This window comes from Danio rerio, chromosome 15 (genome assembly GCF_052040795.2).
Source record: "Danio rerio strain M-AB ecotype USA chromosome 15, GRCz13ab, whole genome shotgun sequence".
Taxonomy (NCBI): domain Eukaryota; kingdom Metazoa; phylum Chordata; class Actinopteri; order Cypriniformes; family Danionidae; genus Danio; species Danio rerio.
Window position 1 is genome coordinate 35,745,369 of NC_141035.1, and position 20,598 is coordinate 35,765,966.

The 20,598-nt window shown below is 35.1% G+C and overlaps 2 protein-coding genes across 9 annotated transcripts in view; both read right to left on the minus strand.

The window, feature by feature from the left end:
• nbeab (neurobeachin b) overlaps positions 1–20,598 on the minus strand; it is a 569,044-nt gene that overhangs the window by 11,945 nt on the left and 536,501 nt on the right. For all 8 annotated transcript variants that reach the window (XM_087284306.1, XM_087284305.1, XM_087284304.1 and 5 more), the window contains 3 exons: positions 11,894–11,965; positions 10,319–10,474; positions 9,883–10,053 (listed from right to left, as the gene is read on the minus strand). In XM_087284306.1, coding sequence (XP_087140432.1) covers positions 9,883–10,053; positions 10,319–10,474; positions 11,894–11,965 — 399 coding nt within the window. The remainder of the gene's footprint in view (positions 1–9,882; positions 10,054–10,318; positions 10,475–11,893; positions 11,966–20,598) is intronic.
• LOC141377868 (uncharacterized) lies at positions 12,069–18,495 on the minus strand. Its single transcript, XM_087284378.1, has 2 exons — positions 15,749–18,495; positions 12,069–15,667 (listed from the first exon to the last, which is right to left on the minus strand). Exons 1-2 carry the CDS (start codon positions 16,194–16,196, stop codon positions 13,770–13,772), a joined length of 2,346 nt encoding a protein of 781 aa, XP_087140504.1. The 5' UTR covers positions 16,197–18,495; the 3' UTR covers positions 12,069–13,769.

Sequence of the window (20,598 nt, forward strand, 5' to 3'; positions counted from 1 at the left end):
CTAGATATTTTTCAAGACACTTCTATACAGCTTAAAGTGACATTGAAAGGCTTAACTAGGTTAATTAGGTTAACTTGGCAGGTTAGGGTAATTAGGCAAGTTATTGTATAACAATGGTTTGTTCTGTAGACAATCTAAAAAAAATTGCCTAAAGGGGCTAGTAATTTTGTCCTTAAAATGGTGTTTAAAAAATTAAAAACTGCTTTTATTCTAGCCGAAATAAAACAAATAAGACTTTAAGAAAATAAGACTAGAAGAAAAAAATAGTATCAGACATACTGTGAAAATGTCCTTGCTCTGTTAAACATCATTTGGGAAATATTTAAAAAAGAAAAAAAAATTCAAAGGGGGGCTGACTTTAACTATTGACTGCAAATCATATTTGCATAAGTAAAGCTGCTTTATTTTCCGAAACAACAGCACTCTTGCAGCTCATATGATTTTACTGTTTGTTTGTTTGTTTGTTTGTTTATTTATTTATTTATTTAATTATTTTTTGTTTTCAGAGTATTGTGTATTTTTTATTGAACGGATAAAGTCATTAATGCTGTTAATACATTTTCGCATCATATTTTCATGTAACAAATTCCTGATACTTTACATTATAATTTTATTCATAACTCACCCAAAACCTGATATTTATCTATCAATCTAACAAATTAGTGTATATAATATACATGTTAAAACTAGGCTATAAAACAGCATAAGTTCCATACTAGGAAATATGAACTCGTTGGAAATAAAGGACATAAATGTAAATGCAGAACACATTCATAAAGTACTTAATTATTTTATCACTAACTGTACAAACGTTGACAAAAAAGCACATGATTGTGGCAGTATTAGATTGAAAGTTCAGAGAAGTAGGCCTACAGCTCACCATGTTCGGAAGTGGACAAAAGACTTTTAAATACCATTTTAAATACTAGATTTGAACAGGAATGTGTCTCTTGTTTACCTGTTATCCAATCGATTAAAATGCATCTTATTACCCAGTATGTTTACATTGCTGATTTGCTCTGTCTCCTTCACGTTTGCCATTCTTACCATTTTCATGCAAGCTTAATAAACAAGCCTACTTACGATGGTTGATCAGTGGTTGAAAAAAATGTGCAGCTGCAGCACACAACGTGCAATGATGAGAAATAAAATAGATTGCGCCAGTAAACATAAAACTGAACATATGAGTAGAAAATACAGATATTTGTTTAAAAATGTAAGAAGTAAAAGTAAAGAGTTGTCAGAAAAAGAAATAGTGTAGTAAAGTACTAATACCAGAAAAATCAACTTATTTACAGTAAAGACGCTTATTTGTACTTCGTTACTTTCCATTTCAGAATATAAACTTTTGAACAGGCGCACATTTTAAATATTACTGACAGCCAGTACACTGTAATAAAATCCTGGAGTTTCACAACATGTTACTGTAATTTTCACAGTAAATTATATCAGCTCACGTTACAGGATTTAACGGTTAAATTATACGTGTTCAGAATTTTATTGTGAAATTAAGGCCGGCATCATGATTACAGCAGATTACATGCCTATATTTCTTTTGCACGTTACAGGAATTGAAACACTATTAATATTTTATTCAACATAAAAATTAATACACTTTTATGCTAATGGGGCACTTTTTTGATATTTAGAAATATTTACAGAATTATTGTTATTTTAAAGTACCTCAGTAGTTTACTGTAAATTTACATACAGTACCTTACTATGAAAGTAATGCAATTATTAGACTGTAAATATAAGAGCAAATATTTTACAGGGAATCTAATAAAAAGAGCATAAACAGTTAAATTAGTGCATATGCCAATATCATAACTACAGTATACAAACAATAAGCAATGCAATAAGCATTTAAGTATTTATTCATTCTTTTTTTTTAAACAGGTTTATATTTTGTATATATGAAAAGTTCAGATGCAAAAACCTCTAAATTCTCTCTGAAAATTGATTCTTAATTGAGCATTTTTATCAGGGTCTTGTATGTAGCTTCAGTAATTTCACTGTGAGGGCAAAGAAAAGGTTCTGTTTATGATCTTTAATGTGAAATGACTCAACATACTGAGAAAAATGCTAATTTTCAATGGAAATGCATCTGAACTCCTTCTATTATATACAATTATCAATTATTCAACCCCTTTAATTTATTTATTTTTTTTAAATGTTTCCCAAATGATGTTAAACAGAGCAAGGAATTTTTCACAGCATGTCTGATAATATTTTTTCTTCTGGAGAAAGTCTTATTTGTTTTATTTCGGCTAGAATAAAAGCAGTTTAAGATTTTTTAAGAATCTATTTAAGGTCAAATTTATTAATAAAATTAATAAGCTAATTTTATATAAAACTGTTAATTTCAATCAGCTAATGAGTTCATTTTATGAATACTTTATACTGTCTTAGTTATGGTTATTAATTATAATGTATAGTAAATATCATTAGTTATTGATAAAATTGACAGTTCATTCCGCTGTGGTGATCCCTGATAAATCATGGACTGAACCAAAGAAAATTCTGTGAGTTATTGAGTTATTAATAAACTAACTAATGAATAAATTAAGCATTACTCTAAAAAATCATTAAAACAATCTAAAAATACACCACTAGAGGGCAATGTTCATTGCCTATACGAGAAGCTCGATATATTCCTCATTCATTTGAAGCCATTTTTAAAGTCAGCTTCAGAAACAATCTACTCTGAAGAGTTTAAATGTTTTATTATTTTATATTGTCAAACTGGTGTGGAGTGCATGAAGAGTGTGTATTTTATAAGTATAATAAACAAATTACAAGCATATATTCAATGCATACCATAGAACAAAGTTACAAATGAAAGAGACAGTGGTTTATGGTTTTCTGGATATTCTAACAGTGTTGAGGTACACATAACAATGCAAAGTACTCAAACAATGTAATCAAATGTAAAAAATCACACTGTATAGTTTTTGTTGTAATACAAAATACAGTTAATCGATGTTAAAGCCACATATTTGATAAATTCTTGTGCATGAATGGTTTAAAGCTTGAACTGGTACACAGTAACATGCCTTAAAATATATAAATGTGTGTTCTCTAAATAAATAAAATAAATTTGTTCTGTATATGGTTAAGTATAGGGTTTCCCACTTAATTAATCAATTCTGTGATGTGACTATTGCGTATTCACACATTGTGATATTGATGCTGAAATAATATACTGTGCAGCCCTAGAGGGAATTTTACAGTATTAAGCAGTAAATTAGTAATTTCAAGTCTTCGTGGTCATATCTTACATTAAATTAAAGCGTAACAGACATTATATACAGTTGAAGTCAGAATTATTAGCCCCCCTGTTTATTCTTTTCCCCATTTTCTGTTTAGGGTAATTAGGCAATAATGATGTTTTGTTCTGTAGACTATCGAAAAAATATATATAGCTTTTGTTCTTAAAATTGCTTTCAAAAATTGAAAACTGCTTGTATTCTAGCCAAAATAAAACAAATAAGACATTTTCCAGATGTAAAAATATTACCAGACATACTGTGAAAATTTCCTTGCTCTGTTAAACATAATTTGGAAAATATAAAAAAAAAAAAAAAAAAAAAAAAAAGTGGGGCTAATAATTTTGATTAGAATTATTTGTCACAATTTACAAATTTATTTACAAATATGTTCTATAATAAAAAATTAAAACATTAAATTTACAGTTATTGCTTGTATTTTGGTATTACGTTTTTTTTTTCAGTTTTTTAAAGGACATTTTCTGTATATTCAGAGAGTAACAAGTAATTTTACATTAATATTTACAGATTATTCCTGTAAAAATAGGTAAACAAATCTTCAGTCAAATTGTTATAAATACTATTAAAAATAGTAATCATAGGAAGATTAACCTGAGGTTCATAATGGCAAATAATATTGTTTGTAGACTGCATAATACATGCACTGTAAACTATCAATATATATATATATATATATATATATATATATATATATATATATATATATATATATATATATATATATATATATATATATATATATATATATATATATATATATATATATTGTATTTTTCCCCACAATGGGTTGGACTTAAACTGCAAAGTTTGACACCCTTGTCTTGATGTTTTATTTATTGCGATTGTTTAGTTTTTTGTAATGCATAGTGTAAAAATGCCTTTAAATAGCTGTTGATCCAACTCTAAAAAACGCTTATGGAAAAATGGGTTATTATTGTAAAAAAATTGATCAGTGGGTAACAATGTTGTTATGCTAACTGTTACAATCACCAGCTATCTAGCGACTGTGAACCGCTGGAGAACTACATACGCTATGTTAATGTGAACTACAATTCCCAGCATGCACCTCACACACCCGGGTTCCTAATTCTCACTGATTACACACACACAGCCAGAAGAACGTTATGGACTGATTTCAAGGACTATAAACTCAGCACACACAGACACATTGTTGCTGAGTCTTTAACAGTTTAGTGAGCATTACAACGCGGTTTCCCTTGCCGTGTTTGACCCGTTGCTTTGCTTTGCTACTTTGTTGCCTTTATGCTTGGGACTATCTATGCACATGTTTGTTCCAATTTCAAGCTTTAAATGCAAGATGATTCTCTTAACAAACTGCTACTTGATCCTCAACTTTGTTGTGCAGGCATCCTCACATGACACCAACTTTACAATCTTTACAATCACATTAATTAATCTGTATAATCACATTTAAAAATCTGTAAAATTACAGTAATAACCTGCATAATTACAGTAATAATCTTTACAAGTACATTAATTATTTGTATAATTACATTAATAACCTGTATAATTACAGTAATAATCTTTACAATCACATTAATTCATCTGTATAACCACAGTAATAATCTGTACAATTACAGTAATAATCTGTATAATCACATTAAATAATCTGTATAATTACAGTAATAATCTTCATAATTACATTAATTAATCTGTACAATCACATTAAATAATCTGTATAATTACAGTAATAACCCGTATAATTACAGTAATAATCTGTACAAATACATAAATTAATCTGTGTAATTACACTAATAAGTTATATATTTACAGTAATAATCTGTATAATTGCAGTAATAATTAGTAAAATGGCAGTAATTACCAGTATCATTATAATCTGTAAAATTACAGTAATAATTAGTAATTATGAAGCAAAGAAATTACTTTTTACAGATTATCTATATTTTTTATTCTGACAGTGTTTTGTTGTTGTTATTTTTTCACAATTTAAATGCTAATTAAAGTTTGTTCTGTGCTTTTATAGTTTTTTTCATGTAATTTTGTTTAGTTATTTTCTGTAATTTAACGGAATATCTCTGGAAGCCCTGCTGCCAGTCTTTTGACCTTTTTTTTTTTTTTTTTTTACTGATTTTTTTTATTTTTACAGTGCATATATGTAATTACAGTCCATTAATAATACTCTGAGACGACTCGTACTGCCACTGATATTATTAATATATCACATTCCGGACATAATGACACCAGAATGCAATTGGTGTACCGTGGGCTTGATAAAGTTAACATTGTTCGATTTATTCCTCATTAAAAATATATATAAATAGTCCTTTGTTCATAATTCCCTCCAGTATGAAGCACACAGACCATTAGTGTCCTTTGTGAGGGCACACAGTGCGCAGTTGTGTGTGAATATCATGGGAGTTTTGCTTCCTGTGCTTTGAAAACAGGAGCAGGACTGTACCTCGCTAATTGGAGGCAGTGGAGCTGAAATCCTTAATTAACTGTCTGAGCATCGCTGAAGTTAATTAGAGAACACGCTCACCTAAACCACAGCTCACGACACCAGGAACAAGGACAATACGTCTAACAAATGCACTGGTTTCTTTGCAAAACACATAGAGAAGCAAGCACAGGCATGTAGGCTTGTTTACTTAATAACGTGTTTGCAGCTCATGTTACAAAAAAAAAAAAAAGATTTCTGCTTACTGCAACAACAAATCCCGGAACAATTATGAGCTATAATGCATTCATTAGTTATGCAGTAATAGCTTTTGTTATTATAGTGATTAATGTACAATTGGAAAAAATATATTCTGTGCGTGAGCTTCTGTAATGAACTTTATTGTAATATTAATGCCTCTAGTCTGTGATTGTATAATGCTTTGTCAGAGTATATACAGGAATCAGAGAGTGAAATTCAAGACCTTTTTTAAGACTCTTTCCATAAATTTTAAGACCTTATAATCACTTTTCAACCAGAAACACTGGCGAGATTTTAATTTACTATGTATTTACTAAATATTAATGTAAGAAATAAATCCAAAACTAAAACATTATTCATATACTGAATAAAAATCTTTTAAATCTAGTTAGTTCAGCATGTAGGCGCCGATAGAACTGCAGAAATAATGGTGATGCCTCGATTACTGCAGTAAACAAAGCAGCATGATGACTTTAGCATAAAACCATACATTGCATAATCAAAAATGATATCAAATTCAACACCTTGCAAAATAGCATTTAAGAGTTTTAATACTTTTTAAGGGCCTTACATTTCTCTACATTGATTTATCAACTTTTAATCCTGTTAAGACCCCGCAGACACCCTGTAAATATTTTTGTTATTTAATTTATTTGCATTAAGATTCACATTTAATTTTATATTCATTCTATTTTTTCACTCTTAAAAATCAGGAAACAAACAACTAAATACAACCCCAAAACAAACAAATAAACTATTTAAAATAAATAAATAAATCAGTGTATCTACACTAATCAAAGAGTGAAATTCCATACCTTTAAGACCTTTTTTAAGATTCTTTCTATACATTTTAAGACCTCAACCACTTTTTAACCAGGAAACACTGGTTTAAAATTTTCACTTACAATATATTTACTAAATATTAATAAATAATATTTATAATAATATAATATTCAGAATACTGAATAAAAATTGATTAATTCTAGCTATTTCAGCAGGATGGCGCCTATAGAACTACAGAAATAACGGTGATGCCTCATTTACTGCAGTAAAGTAAGCAGCATGATGTCAAATCTAGTAGGATTTCATTCATTCATTCCTTCATTCATTCATTTTCTTTTCGGCTTAGTTCCTCTATTAAACTGGGGTTGTCACAGCGTAATGAACTGCCAACTTATCCAGCACATGTTTTACACAGCGGATGCCCATCCAGCTGCAACCCATTAGTAGGATTTCATTGATTTCATAAACTACACAGCATCCTGGTATTCACATTTTTATTCCTGGCAAGCTTTAGCATACAACCATACATTGCATTTAAAAATGATACCAAATTAAGATTTTTTAATACTTAAATTTCTCTACATTGATTGATCAACTTTAATACTTTTTAAGACCCTGTGGACACCCTGTTTGTGCTTGCGTTTGGGATGTCTCGTTTCAGGGAGATCAGAACTGGATCTTGTTTTTATTGTGCGCTTTGGTCTATAAACCTTTATCAATGCTTTACATTCAGAAACAGTTAAAGTAGTGAGAGAAAACCTGATTCATTTCCATGAACCGGTTCTTTCAGACAGCTCTCTCAGCGAACCAAATAAAATTGTGATCATTGTTATAATTTTTTTTTTTTCAAAGACCAATGATTTTACTTCCTAAGACCTTAATGTATTGTCAGGATGCATGGGTGTTAATTATGTTTTGCCTGTATATGTTTTTCACCTACAACTTGGATAATTTTAGGGTAAATTAGCAATAAACAGTAAATTAACAGTTTTTTTTTTCAAGTTTGGATAAACTATCCATTTAACGGGCTCCTAAATTAAAAAAGACTATTGTTAAATAGCAAATTAAACATTGGTTTGTCATACATAACTTATAGAAGACTTCTCCGTTTCTGAGATCAGAACTGGTTTTTGTTTTTAATGTGCACTTTAGCCTTTTAAACTTTATAGACATTTTACATTCATAAACAAGTACATTAAATTTGTGACCTGATTCATTTCCTCATGAATAAAAAGATTGATCAGTTTCGTAAAGGGAGAAATCACCCCAAAATGTAATTTACTCACTGTTTATTCCCCCTCAAGTGGTTTTAAACCTTTATGGGTTTCTTTGTTTTGTTGAATGTTGAAAAAAGAAGATATTTTGAAGAATGTTAGAAACCTGTAACCATTGACTTTAATCGTATTTGTTTGTTGTACCATGGAAATTAATGGTTACAGGTTTCCAGCATAACTCAGAATAACCATTGACTTCCATAGTACAAAAAACAAATACAATGGAAGTCATGAGTTAATGGTTTCCAGCATTTTTCTAAATAACTTATTTTATGTTCAACAGAAAAAAAAGAAATTGAACCTGGTTTGTAACAAGTGAATAATGCGTAAATGAAGTCCTAAATAAAACAAATGAAACAATAGCCCCTTTCACACATACAGACCTTTCCGGAAAGGTTGTATGTGTGAACAGGTCCTTTTTGAAAATACCGGTAAATTCGTTCTTGCTATTTTCCGGAAAGAGAAGTTGTAACATTACCGGCAATTTGCCGGAATGCTGCGCTGTGTGAATGCAGAAGGAAGATTGACGGAATAAGCGCGTGCACGTCTAGAACGTGCTGACGTGAGACGTCTGCTTTAGCCAATCACAACTGTCAGATGCATTTACGTCCGCGCGGTTTATGAGAATAAAAGCCTTTGAATATTTTTCCAGACACATTTAGCTGCTAGAAGTTAGTCAGATCACGTTTATATGTTCTTCTTAATGCCAACTGTATAAATAATCATCGAGATCATGAGATGCTTATGACAAGCCGTTGTTTGTTTACCTTCAAGCTTTGCGTGTGCCTGCGAAACAGCCTGTGAGCGCCTGCACACGCACATATTATGAACATCTCGACATGCAAAAGTGATCCTGCGAAAGTTGTTCACAATACTGATTATCCACAGAGTTTGTAATTTAGTCAAAAGTTTACAAATGCAAGCGCAGCCGTTTAAAGCTCATTTCTGGTTAATTTTGTCAGAATTTACCGGTATTTTGGAATGGATGTGTGAATGCTCTTTTCCGGAAAATTTCCATAACGTCCGTGCCTGTGTGAACAGCGCTTTTTTGAATATACCGGTAAAGTCGTTCCGGAAATTTTCCGGATATTTACCGGTATCACTGTGTGAAAGGGACTAATGAAATGCTTGTTTTTGGTTGAACAATCCCTGTAAAGATCCATGTACTGATAGTTAATCTACTGAAAATAAATAAGTAAATTAATTTGTTTTGGTAATGGCGGTTCATTCCTCTGTGGCGACTCTAGATTAATAAAGGGACTAAGCCGAAAAGAAAATGAATGACGATGAATGTTTTGGTAATCTTATGGAATGACATTTTGACGGTTTGAGCAAAATACACTAAGCCACGCTCCTACAACCATTAGTTTGCTGTGAGCGAAAAATGAAAGGAGAAGCACAAAAACAAAACCTCGCCCCCTACTCAATATGTTCCTCCAGTCAGAAACACATTAACGCAATGAGATAAAAAGTTTGCAGCAACCACTGAGCAGCCTATCTTGAAAAGTTGAGCACCTACAGCCCACATTACAGACAATGATGCACAATTGTTGCTACATGTCTTAAGTTTAAAGAAAGAAAGTATAAACTAAGTCTTTTAAAGTGATTGAAATAGGGTTTCAAAAACATGTCTTTTATTTGTATATTTATTACTTCTTCTCATGAACACGAAAGAAGATATTCTGAAGAATGCTGCAAAGAATCAGCCATTGACACCCATAGCATATTGTTCCTACTATGGCTGCTGGTTACCAACATTCTTCAGAATATCTTCTTTTGTGTTCAACAGAACGGTTTACAATCACTTAAAGGCGAATAAAGGTGAACTATACCTTTAAGTATAATGGTTACTCACTGTTATTAGGGTTGTCTCCAATGATGTGGTGTCGTCCACTCCAGTACCACAGCAGGAGAGTGGCATCTCTGGATCCAGACACGATGTAGCAATCGCCGCCAATGTAAGACTCTGAGCGTGCCAGACACGTGACCACATCCCAGTGACCAAACACGATCTGAGTGAGTTTGCCTGCAAACAATTTAAAGTGCAACTCTGTTAGTCGGTTCAAGATGCATGGATGTAATGCAATGTAATAAAAATCAAGCAAACCTGGTGATGTCAAGCTCATAATAATGTAAAATCATAAAAGGGGTCAAAGGTCCAAAAATGTTTTATTAACTTACTAAAGACATTAGAGAAACAAATTTTCTTAGATCATTGAGGTGAGAAAGTGAAGATTAAATGTAAACATAAAGATAAAATATTGGCTTTACATCCACTAAGTGTTTCTGACCTGTGTCTGAGGAGTAAACTCGGAAACTCTTGTCCCAGAACCCACACACCAGGATGTAGCGGTTATCTGCCGTCACCACAAAACACTGAGTGTTGATCTGAATGCTCTGGTCAACCAGGTCTGTGATTTGCCTCTTGTTTGTGCCTGAGTTGTTTGCTGGAACACAATCAAGGAGTAATCATTAGATTTACAAAAAAAAAAAAAAAAACTTACACTACCTGACAAAAGTCTTGTCCCCTATCCAAGTTTCAGGGACAACAAATAATAGTTCTAGTTGATCATTTGGCATCAGAAGTGGCTTATATGAAAGGCAAAGGCTTCTAGATTATGCTTATTTTACCAAAATAAAATATGATCATGCCTTGATTTTTAATTATTTCAAAATAGGTATGACTTTGCTTAGACAAAACGTCTTGTCACTTAGCAAAAATAATATACAGTACAGAATATAAAGTCAAGCTGCAGTGAAAAAAAGAGTTAATATTGTGTATGACTACCATAAGCTTGGAGGACTGCATCCATACATCTCTGCAATGACTCAAATAACTTATTAATAAAGTCATCTGGAATGGCAAAGAAAGCGTTCCTGCAGGACTCCCAGAGCTCATCAAGATTCTTTAGATTCATCTTCAATGCCTCCTCCTTCATCAACAATGTTCATTTCTGGAGACTGGGCTGGCCAATCCTGGAGCACCTTGACCTTCTTTGCTTTCAGGAACTTTGATGTGGAGGCTGAAGTATGAGAAGGAGCACTATCCTGCTGAAGAATTTGCCCTCTCCTGTGGTTTGTAATCTAATGGACAGCACGAATGTCTTGATACCTCAGGCTGTTGATGTTGCCATCTACTCTGTAAATCTTTCGCACACCCCCATACTGAAATTAACCCCAAACCATGATTTCTCCTTCAACAAACGGTGAGAATCTTGGGTCCATACGGATTCCAATAGGTCTTCTGCTGTATTTGTAACGATTGGGATGCAGTTCAACAAATAATTCATCAGAAAAATATACCTTCTGCCACAAATGATCAACTAGAAGTTATTATTTGTTGCTCTTACAACTGGGATTGACGACAAGACTTTTGTCAGGTAGTGTACTTTGCGTTATCATTGTTGAAAAGAGCTGCTTGATGTTTTGAAGGGAACTGAAAAGCATTTTAACCAGAATTCTTTTTGTGGAACAACATTTAGTTGAATCAAATTTGCTTTATTTTACAGTTTTATAACTTTAAAGCATTTTTGCTCAAATAAAAGTGATTTTAGAGGTTAAATGTAATGTAATATGCACTTAGATTAGTAATTAATTGTGCATTCAAATACTGTATGTTGACCTTCTTTAGTTAAAGCACTGATAACTTCGATATCACAAAAATGTCAAAAATAAATGTTTTTCTATTGAATCTTCAAATTGAGCAATCAACCTGTGGACTGATTCGAAGTGTAATTTCAGCTATACAGAACCACAGAGTAAGATCTTTCAGCAATACAGTATAAACCCACCGTACAAACTACTTACATTTGTAAAGTTTGTGACGGAATAAATATTTTAACAACAATAAAACATGTCAAACCCACCAATCAGCGAGTCCATCTCAATAGGGAGGTGGTGGGCCTGCTCAAGTGAATATCCTGGAGCTCCTCGAAGACCTGCTCACACACACATTTACACATGTTTACTGAATGAGCACTGTGCTACGTCCGACAGATCGCACTATTATGTATTTCTTTTCTTTTTCATTGTTTTATAACCTGTTTTGACACATTTTAATCTGTTTTTAACCATTATTATTATTGGTTTTTATTTTCTTATACTTGTCTCTTTTATTCTTGTTTATGTAAAGCATTTTGAATTGCCACTGTATATGAAATGTGTTATATAAACAAACTTGCCTTGCCTTGCTTTGTCTAAATTTGTATGTGTTTGAGGCATTTGCTTTGAATTGCTGGATTTCACTTTGTCTATCCTCACTTTAATCCACATTTGAGGAGATAAATATTGTGATTTTTCACAAAACATATTGTATTTAATATCTCATCATGCATAGTTATAAAAAAATAGTTCATTGGGCCATTGAGCGATGTTGCTTGAAACTACAAGAAAATCATTCATTTTCAAGGAGGCAGAGAAAATTGCATATATATACACAAACAAACCAAAGAAACAAACACAATGTGTAGTTAATAGAATTCATACTTTAAACAACAACAAAAAAGTAATTTGGAGAGAACAAATTATCTAGAAATATTAATGATAATTACTATTGCTTAATATGGGCGACACGGTAGCTCAGTGGTTAGCACTGTCGCCTTACAGCAAGAAGATTGCTGGTTCGAATCCCAGCTGGGCCAGTATGGCATTTCTGTGTGGAGAGTTTGCATGTACTCCTTATGGGTTTCCTCCGGGTGCTCGGGTTTCCCCCCACAGTCCAAAGACATGTGCTATAGGTGAATTGGATTAACTAAATTGGCCGTAGGGTATGTGTGTGCATGTGATGTGTATGGGTGTTTCCCAGTACTGGGTTGCAGCTGGAACGGCATCCACTGTGTAAAACATATGGTAGATAAGTTTGTGGTTCATTCAACTGTGGCGACCCCTGATGAATAAAGGGACTAAGCTGAAGGAAAGTGAATGAATGCATTGCCTAATATTCTCAAATTATTAATTGTGATTAATCATATACAAAATAAAAGTTTACGTTTGCATATGTTTGTATGCACTGTGTGTGTGTATATGTATACTTACACACGGATGCATATTTACATTTACATTTACATTTAGTCATTTAGCAGACGCTTTTATCCAAAGCGACTTACAAATGAGGACAAGGAAGCAATTTACACAACTAAGAGCAACAATGAATAAGTACTAAAGGCAAGTTTCAGGTCTGTAAAGTCTAAGAAGGGAAGTGTTAGTAGTTTTTTTTTTTTTTTTTTTTTTTTTTTGTACAATTAGTGTGATATTCAAAGAGGCAATTGCAGCTTAGGAAGTGAAGTGGAGACTAAATAGTTGAGTTTTTAGTCGTTTCTTGAAAATAGCGAGTGACTCTGCTGTTCTGATGCAGTTAGGGAGTTCATTCCACCAACTGGGCAGATTGAGCGTGAGCGTTCGCGAAAGTGATTTTTTCCCTCTTTGGGATGGAACCACGAGGCGACGTTCATTCACAGAACGCAAGTTTCTGGAGGGCACATAGATCTGCAGAAGTGAGAGCAGATAAGAAGGAGCAAGGCCAGAAGTCACTTTGTAGGCAAACATCAGAGTTTTGAATTTGATGCGAGCAGCAACTGGCAGCCAGTGCAAACGGACTAGCAGCGGAGTGACATGTGCTCGTTTAGGTTCATTGAAGACAACTCGTGCTGCTGCATTCTGGAGCAGCTGAAGAGGCTTGATAGAGTTAGCTGGAAGCCCAGCTAGTAGAGAGTTGCAGTAATCCAGTTTGGAGAGAACAAGAGCTTAAACAAGGAGTTGAGCTGCATGTTCAGATAAGAAGGGTCGGATCTTTCTGATGTTATAGAGTGCAAATCTGCACGATCGAGCAGTTCTAGAAATGTGGTCAGAGAAGTTTAGTTGGTCATCAATCGTTACTCCAAGGCTTTTCACCATTTTGGATGCAGTAATGGTTGCCCCATCCATCTGGATTGAAAAGTTATGGTGTAGAGTCGGGTTGGCAGAAACTACAAGCATTTCCGTTTTTGCGAGGTTCAGCTGAAGATGATGATCTTTCATCCAGTGTGAAATATCCAACAGGCAGGCTGAGATACGAGCTGGAACCGAGGGATCATCAGGATGAAAAGAGAGGTATAGCTGGGTGTCATCAGCATAGCAGTGGTAGAAGAATCCATGTCTCTGGATGACTGGTCCTAGAGATGATGTGTAGATGGAGAAGAGAAGTGGCCCAAGAACAGAGCCTTGAGGTACCCCAGTGTTTAGATGCTGTAGGTTGGACACCTCTCCCCTCCAAGACACCCTGAATGACCTGTCAGAGAGGTAAGATCTAAACCATTGTATAACAGTGCCCGCAACGCCCAGTGACTCAAGCGTAGATAGCAGGATCTGGTGGTTGACAGTGTCAAAAGCAGCTGACAAGTCCAGCAAAATGAGGACTGATGATTTAGAGTCTGCTTTAGCCAGTCTGAGATCCTCCACGACCGAGAGCAGGGCAGTCTCAGTTGAGTGGCCTTTCTTAAAGCCGGATTGCTTGTTGTCCATGAGATTGTTTTGAGTAAGAAAGTCCAGGACTTGATTGAACACTACTTTCTCCAGAATCTTGGCCATGAATGGAAGCAGGGATACTGGTCTGTAGTTTTCAAGTAGTGTATGGTCCAGGTTGGGTTTCTTTAGCAGTGGGGTTACCCTAACCTGCTTAAATGTAGTGGGGAATAAACCAGAGTCAAGAGATGTGTTAATTATGTGAGTCAGTGTTGGTATGACTGCAGGAGAGATGGCTTGCAAGAGATGAGAGGGAATGGGATCGAGTGGACAGGTGGTTGCATGGCTAGATAGCACAAGTTTGGACACCTCAGACTCAGAGAGCTGAGAAAAAGAGGTGAGTGTGTGTGGTGTTGGTGTTGTATCTTGCGTGTTTGTTGTAGGTGCAGCAAATTGAGCACTGATTTTTGCAGTTTTGGTGCAGAAGAATGTAGCAAAGTCATCAGTAGTAAGTGTGGAGGATGCGGGTGGAGGAGGAGGATAGAGGAGGGAGGAAAATGTTTTAAAAAGTAGGCGAGGATTAGTGGCATTGTTGATTTTCAGACGGTAATACGTCTGCTTTGCAGAAGTAACCTCAGCTGAGAAAGAGGACAGAAGAGTTTGGTATGTTAAGAGATGTGCAGGATTTTTAGTTTTCCGCCAAATTCTCTCTGCAGCCCGAAGTTTTGAGCGATGCTCACGGAGAGCATCCGAGAGCCAGGGTGCAGGAGGACTGGCGCGGGCTGGCCTGGATGCAAGAGGACATAATCGGTCTAGACATGATGCTAGTGTGGAGCAGAGTGTATTAGTGGCACTGTTCGAATCAAGTGCAGTGAGTTTGCGAGATGGAGGAAGAGAGTCTGAAACAATGGTGGATAGTCTATTGGGTGAGAGAGATCGTAGGTTTCTGCGAAAGGTAACCAGTGTTGGAGTGTGTGGCGGCTCAGGAGTAATGTGGATGTTGAGAGACAGAAGGAAATGATCAGATATTTGTAGTGGAGTTACTATTGTTTGATCAGTGAAGCAGTGTCGTGTGTAAATAAGGTCTAGCTGATTACCTGATTTGTGGGTAGCAGAAGTAGGTGCTCTTTTTAGGTCAAAAGAGGCAAGCAGAGTCTGAAAGTCTGCAGCTTGCGGTTTGTCAACGTAAATGTTGAAGTCACCTAGCACCAATAAGGGAGTGGCAAAATTAGAAAAAGATGAGAGAAGAACATCCAGTTCATCTAGGAAGTGACCTAATTTACCTGGTGGGCGGTAGATGACAACCACATTTATGTAGAAGGGGTGGATAATGGTGACTGCATGGAATTCAAAGGAGCTGATTGTTGGCAGGGACGGTATCAGAGTAAATTTCCATTCTTTGGAAATTAGTAGTCCAGTCCCACCCCCTCTCCCTGTCTGACGAGGAGTGTGGGAAAAAGAGAAATTAGCAGAAAGAGTAGCATGTGTAGCAGTGTCCTCCGGCCTCAACCAGGTCTCAGTTAGAGCCATGAGATTATAGTCAGAATATGTAGCTATGGAGGTAATAAAATCAGCCTTGTTAACAGCTGATTGACAATTCCAGAGGCCCACGGAGAGAGAGAGTTGTGAAATAGTAGATACATGTATTGAACGAAGGTTGTGAGGATTACGCCTGCAGCGTACCTCCCGTGTTTTGCGAGTGTTAGTAACAACAGGAATTAGAAAACACATAATAAAAGTGCACTGACAACAAAAAATAAGTGTGAAGTAAAACAATACAGTAAAGTACTCAAGTGCTTTGTCGGTGTCTTTGCTCGGTGGAGTCGCGCAGGTAGAGTCGATGGTCTTTACCCTCGTCGGTCTTCACACGAGGCGGTCTTCACACGAGGCTGCCGCGACTGCTGCCGCGGTGAACTAGTTGTTTATATAACCCCAAAGCACTAGCTGATTGAATTCAGCTGGACACGCCTCGAGAGTCAAAACAAGGGCCGAAACTGAGGCGGACGACGCGAACCGCGTCTGCGTTCGCTACACAAGCTCTTATAGTAACCAAGGAAACAGTGGCTAAACAACTTCTAGTATTATACACAACTGAAAGCAAGTTTAAATGTCCTACAACTTTACACAAACAGCTGGAAACAAGTCCTCAAACCATACACAACAACTGAAACAAATCTTAAATGTACTTACAGGCTGCTGTTCTAGATGCTGCTAAAGTGCTTCTCCTGCCGACTAATGCTACCGTGCTCACTATATAGTGGTTACCTGGCGTTTGGACACGCCTCCCGAGTCAAAACAAGGGCCGAAACTGAGGCGGACGACGCGAACCGCGTCTGCGTTCGCTACACAAGCTCTTATAGTAACCAAGGAAACAGTGGCTAAACAACTTCTAGTATTATATTTAAGGAAATGTTTATATTTATGTGGACAATTTTGATGTGGTCATGCCATTGGCTCATGAACATTTCCTGCTTGTTATTGAACTACGTCATAACTGTAACAAGAGGCAATTCAATCACAACTTAATGTCATAACAGCTATCATAACGTTATTTATCAATGTAGGGCTCTTTTTAGATTCCCGGAAGCTACAGACATTAACAATGTAAAAAAAGAAATATGTTGGGGCCATTGTCATTGGTTACATCTCTCAAAATGGTCTACATATAATACAAATTATATATAGGTAAACAAACTTTCATTTTAGATGCAATTAATTACAAGTAACAGACTAACAACACTAATTATGACATACTATGTTTATTTTTTCATGTATCATGTTGTTCTATATAGTAAAACATTCAAAATAAGAACATTATTTTTGAGCAGCGCACCCTCTCACATTCCCTATCCTCAGACACCTGCCCTGCCGCCGCAGTCAAGTCCACTTCCTGACCTCCTTCCCATTAGACACGGGGTTTTTTTCTGGAGACCCACCAGCCAGATCTCCACGGTGCTTATTGATTTCTCTCCCTCTCCAGTGTCAGACAGGCCAGAGCTATAGCACCCCAGAGGCAACCCTACAAGGCAGAGATCGCCATTTTGCGCTCAGTGTGGTGGCCTTATTATTGGGAGGGGGGCCGACAAACACTCAGAAGCGGCTGTGCAGCTGCAGCCATTAGTAGTGTGAGAGAGAGAGTTCGCCATCACTATGTGTTGCAGTGACAGCTGGGGAGGTGTGAGGCGAAAGGAGAGGCCGTGATAGGCTAATTTAGCCCGTCGCCACGGCACCCGACCTCTGACCTGCAGGTGAGGGGGGCTCCGGGGAAACGGCTAGTTGGGTAATGTTGTTCACACATGGCCAAGTGGTAACATGTGGCTGTTTTTTTTTGTTCTAGTACGAGTTACTTTGTTACTATTCCTTTGCAAGCATTCTTTTTCGTATAAGCGTGAGGGTTTAGGTGAAGTTAGGAATAGTATGTTGGTAGGATGGGTCTTGTTTATTCAGTTGATTTGTTTTATTTGCACCGTAAAATTGGAGCATTATTATATAATTTTGTGTATTTTTTGTGTGAGTAATCGGAAGAACCAACTGGATTTTTATAGATTACCATATATTATTGATAGATGGACCCAGTTTTTTAGAGATTCAAAAACTTAATATAAAGACAATATAAAGGCCTATATATCTAGGATGGCTTGAAGGTAAATAATGGGAACATATACAGTTGAAGTCAGAATTATTTTTCCCTAATTTCTGTTTAACGGAGAGCAGATTTTCTTCAACACATTTCTAAACAATAGTTTTAATAAGTCATTTCTAATAACTGATTTGTTTTATCTTTGCCATGATGACAGACAAAAATATTTGACTTGATATTTTTCAAGATGCTTCTATACAGCCTAATGTGACATTTAAAGGGTTAATAAGATAACTGGGCAGGTTAGGGTAATTAGGCAAGCTATTGTATAACGATGGCTTGTTCTGTATCAAAAAATGGCTTAAAGGGGCTAATAAGTTTAACCTTAAAATGGCATTTAAAAAAAATAAAAACTGCTTTTATTATAGCCAAAATAAAACAAATAAGACTTTCTCCAGAAGAAAAAAATATTATCAGGCGTACTTGGAAAATTTCCTTGCTCTGTTAAACATAATTTGGGAAATATTTAAAGAAGAAAAAAAAAATCAAAGGGGGGCTAATAATTCTGACATCAACAGTATTATTTCTCCAAGCATTCGTTTTAGTATAGAACAAGCGTGGCTGTTTGAGCTCGCAGGTGAACTTTTTAGGAATAGTGCATTCAGAAATATGAAAATTGCTGTTTGTTTTATAAAAAGTCCATAGGTTGCTTACATACTGTACAGCCAAGTGGCATACCAGGGTAGTTTTTTGTTGCATTTTAGATTTAATTTAAGGAACAGTACTATCTTAAATGAAAAAAAATTGATTTAAGATTTTTCTTTCTTCCGCTCTTTTGTGACTGTGCATTACAGAGCTAAACCAAGACAAGCTTTTATAGCTTAAAAGGTATATCATTTTGAGTAATTCTTTCAATATAATGTACCAATTCATTGCATGTTTTTCTCTCAATAATAAAATTCATACTTTTAACATGCTGTAAACTAAATTTACAGCAGTGAGTAAACAGATGTGAAAGGTCCTGTGGAAAAAAAAAATTTAGTTCTTAGTTTCAGTTTGTTAGTTTTAAGGATATTTGTTTGCTACTGTGCCTCAAAACAGTGACAATATTCGCTTTTAGAAAATATTGAACTAATATAAACATCTACAGCTTGCAGTTTGTCACTTCTGCCTAAATCGATCAATGAACGTCAGCTCATACTTCAGTTTCTCATCAAATCTTGACCAATAAAATGCTCTCTAGTATATCTGACATGCCACACTCTCTTCAAGACATTTCTCATTTGCTTTTCATTTGATGTGCTTCGAACCAATGAAAACTCAGAGGTGTTTGCCAGATAAAGCTATTTTTTCCAGTACGTTTTTCAGGTAAGCAGTTTTAAGCTCTAGAATTGTTTTTTGATTATTACAGTATTATTTTAGCTAATTATGATTTATATATTAACTAGGGTCACCTGGACCACTTAACTGTAAATACAGATTTTAGACATTCACAATGATATACATTAAGGCCCATGAACTTGCATTAGATAGAAAAATCATGGTATGCTTCATTTTAAAACCTTCATCTTGGAAGGTTTGGAGGTGGTTAAATAATCAGAAAATTTTAATACATAGGAAAAAAAACCATCTGAGGGCATTTTTAACCAACTGGGTTATTATAGATTACTTTATATAACTGATAGCTGGATGCACTTTTTGGAGCATCAAGAACTCATTATAAAGGCCTACAGTATATACTGTATCTAGTATGGCTTAAAGGTAAATAATGGGAAAATATATATCCCCTTTTGGGTTAACTATTCCTAATAAAGCTAATAACTGGTGGGTAACTATAAAGTGCATACACACTAAGGTTATTATAGCTAATGAAAATGAGCGAAAAACGAAAACTAAAATGTAAAATAATTGTCGTTAACTGAGATAAAAATAAAAACGAGAGTTTTTTCAAAAACTAGAACTAACTGAAAGTGTATTGTGTAGAAACAAAACTAACTGGAACTAACTAAAATTATAGCTAAAACCTCCTTTGTTTTCGTATTTGTAAATGTATTTAATACATAATCTTACTGTAAGCCATTTAGAAGTGAAAAATAATCTGTGCTGCAGGTGTTTGTGTTTGACCCTTTCGCACCTCAGAAACTCCTGCTGCCATTGGCCAGATCCCATTTGTGCCCAATAATGGGTTTTATTTCTGTATCGCGATTGCGAACAAATCTTTTTAACCGGATCTTCTAAGTGAACCGGTTGAACTAGCTCACCAAATCGAACTGAATCATTTGAAACGATTTGCGTCTCAAGTAAGCACTTATCCACCAACAACTTACTTTATAACATGCCTAATACAGTACCTCCCTCTGACTCTAAATAATCCAATATATACTCTCATTCAGTTATTAGAACCGATAATTCTGCGCATGCGTGATTCAGTAAACCAAACACAAACAGTACAGCCTGCTGTGTGACTGAACTGAACTTGGAACAACTGCAGCACGGGTAAACCGAAGACTTAAATAAGAGGATCTGGTGAAAATTGTACGTTTATTTCATAAC

Coding starts and splice junctions, on each gene's coding strand:
- LOC141377868 (XM_087284378.1), bottom strand. CDS start 16,196: ATGTGTTTTCTAATTCCTGTTGTTACTAACACTCGCAAAACACGGGAG. Junction 15,668..15,748: donor TGTCATCTACCGCCCACCAG/GTAAATTAGGTC, acceptor TATTGGTGCTAG/GTGACTTCAACATTTACGTT.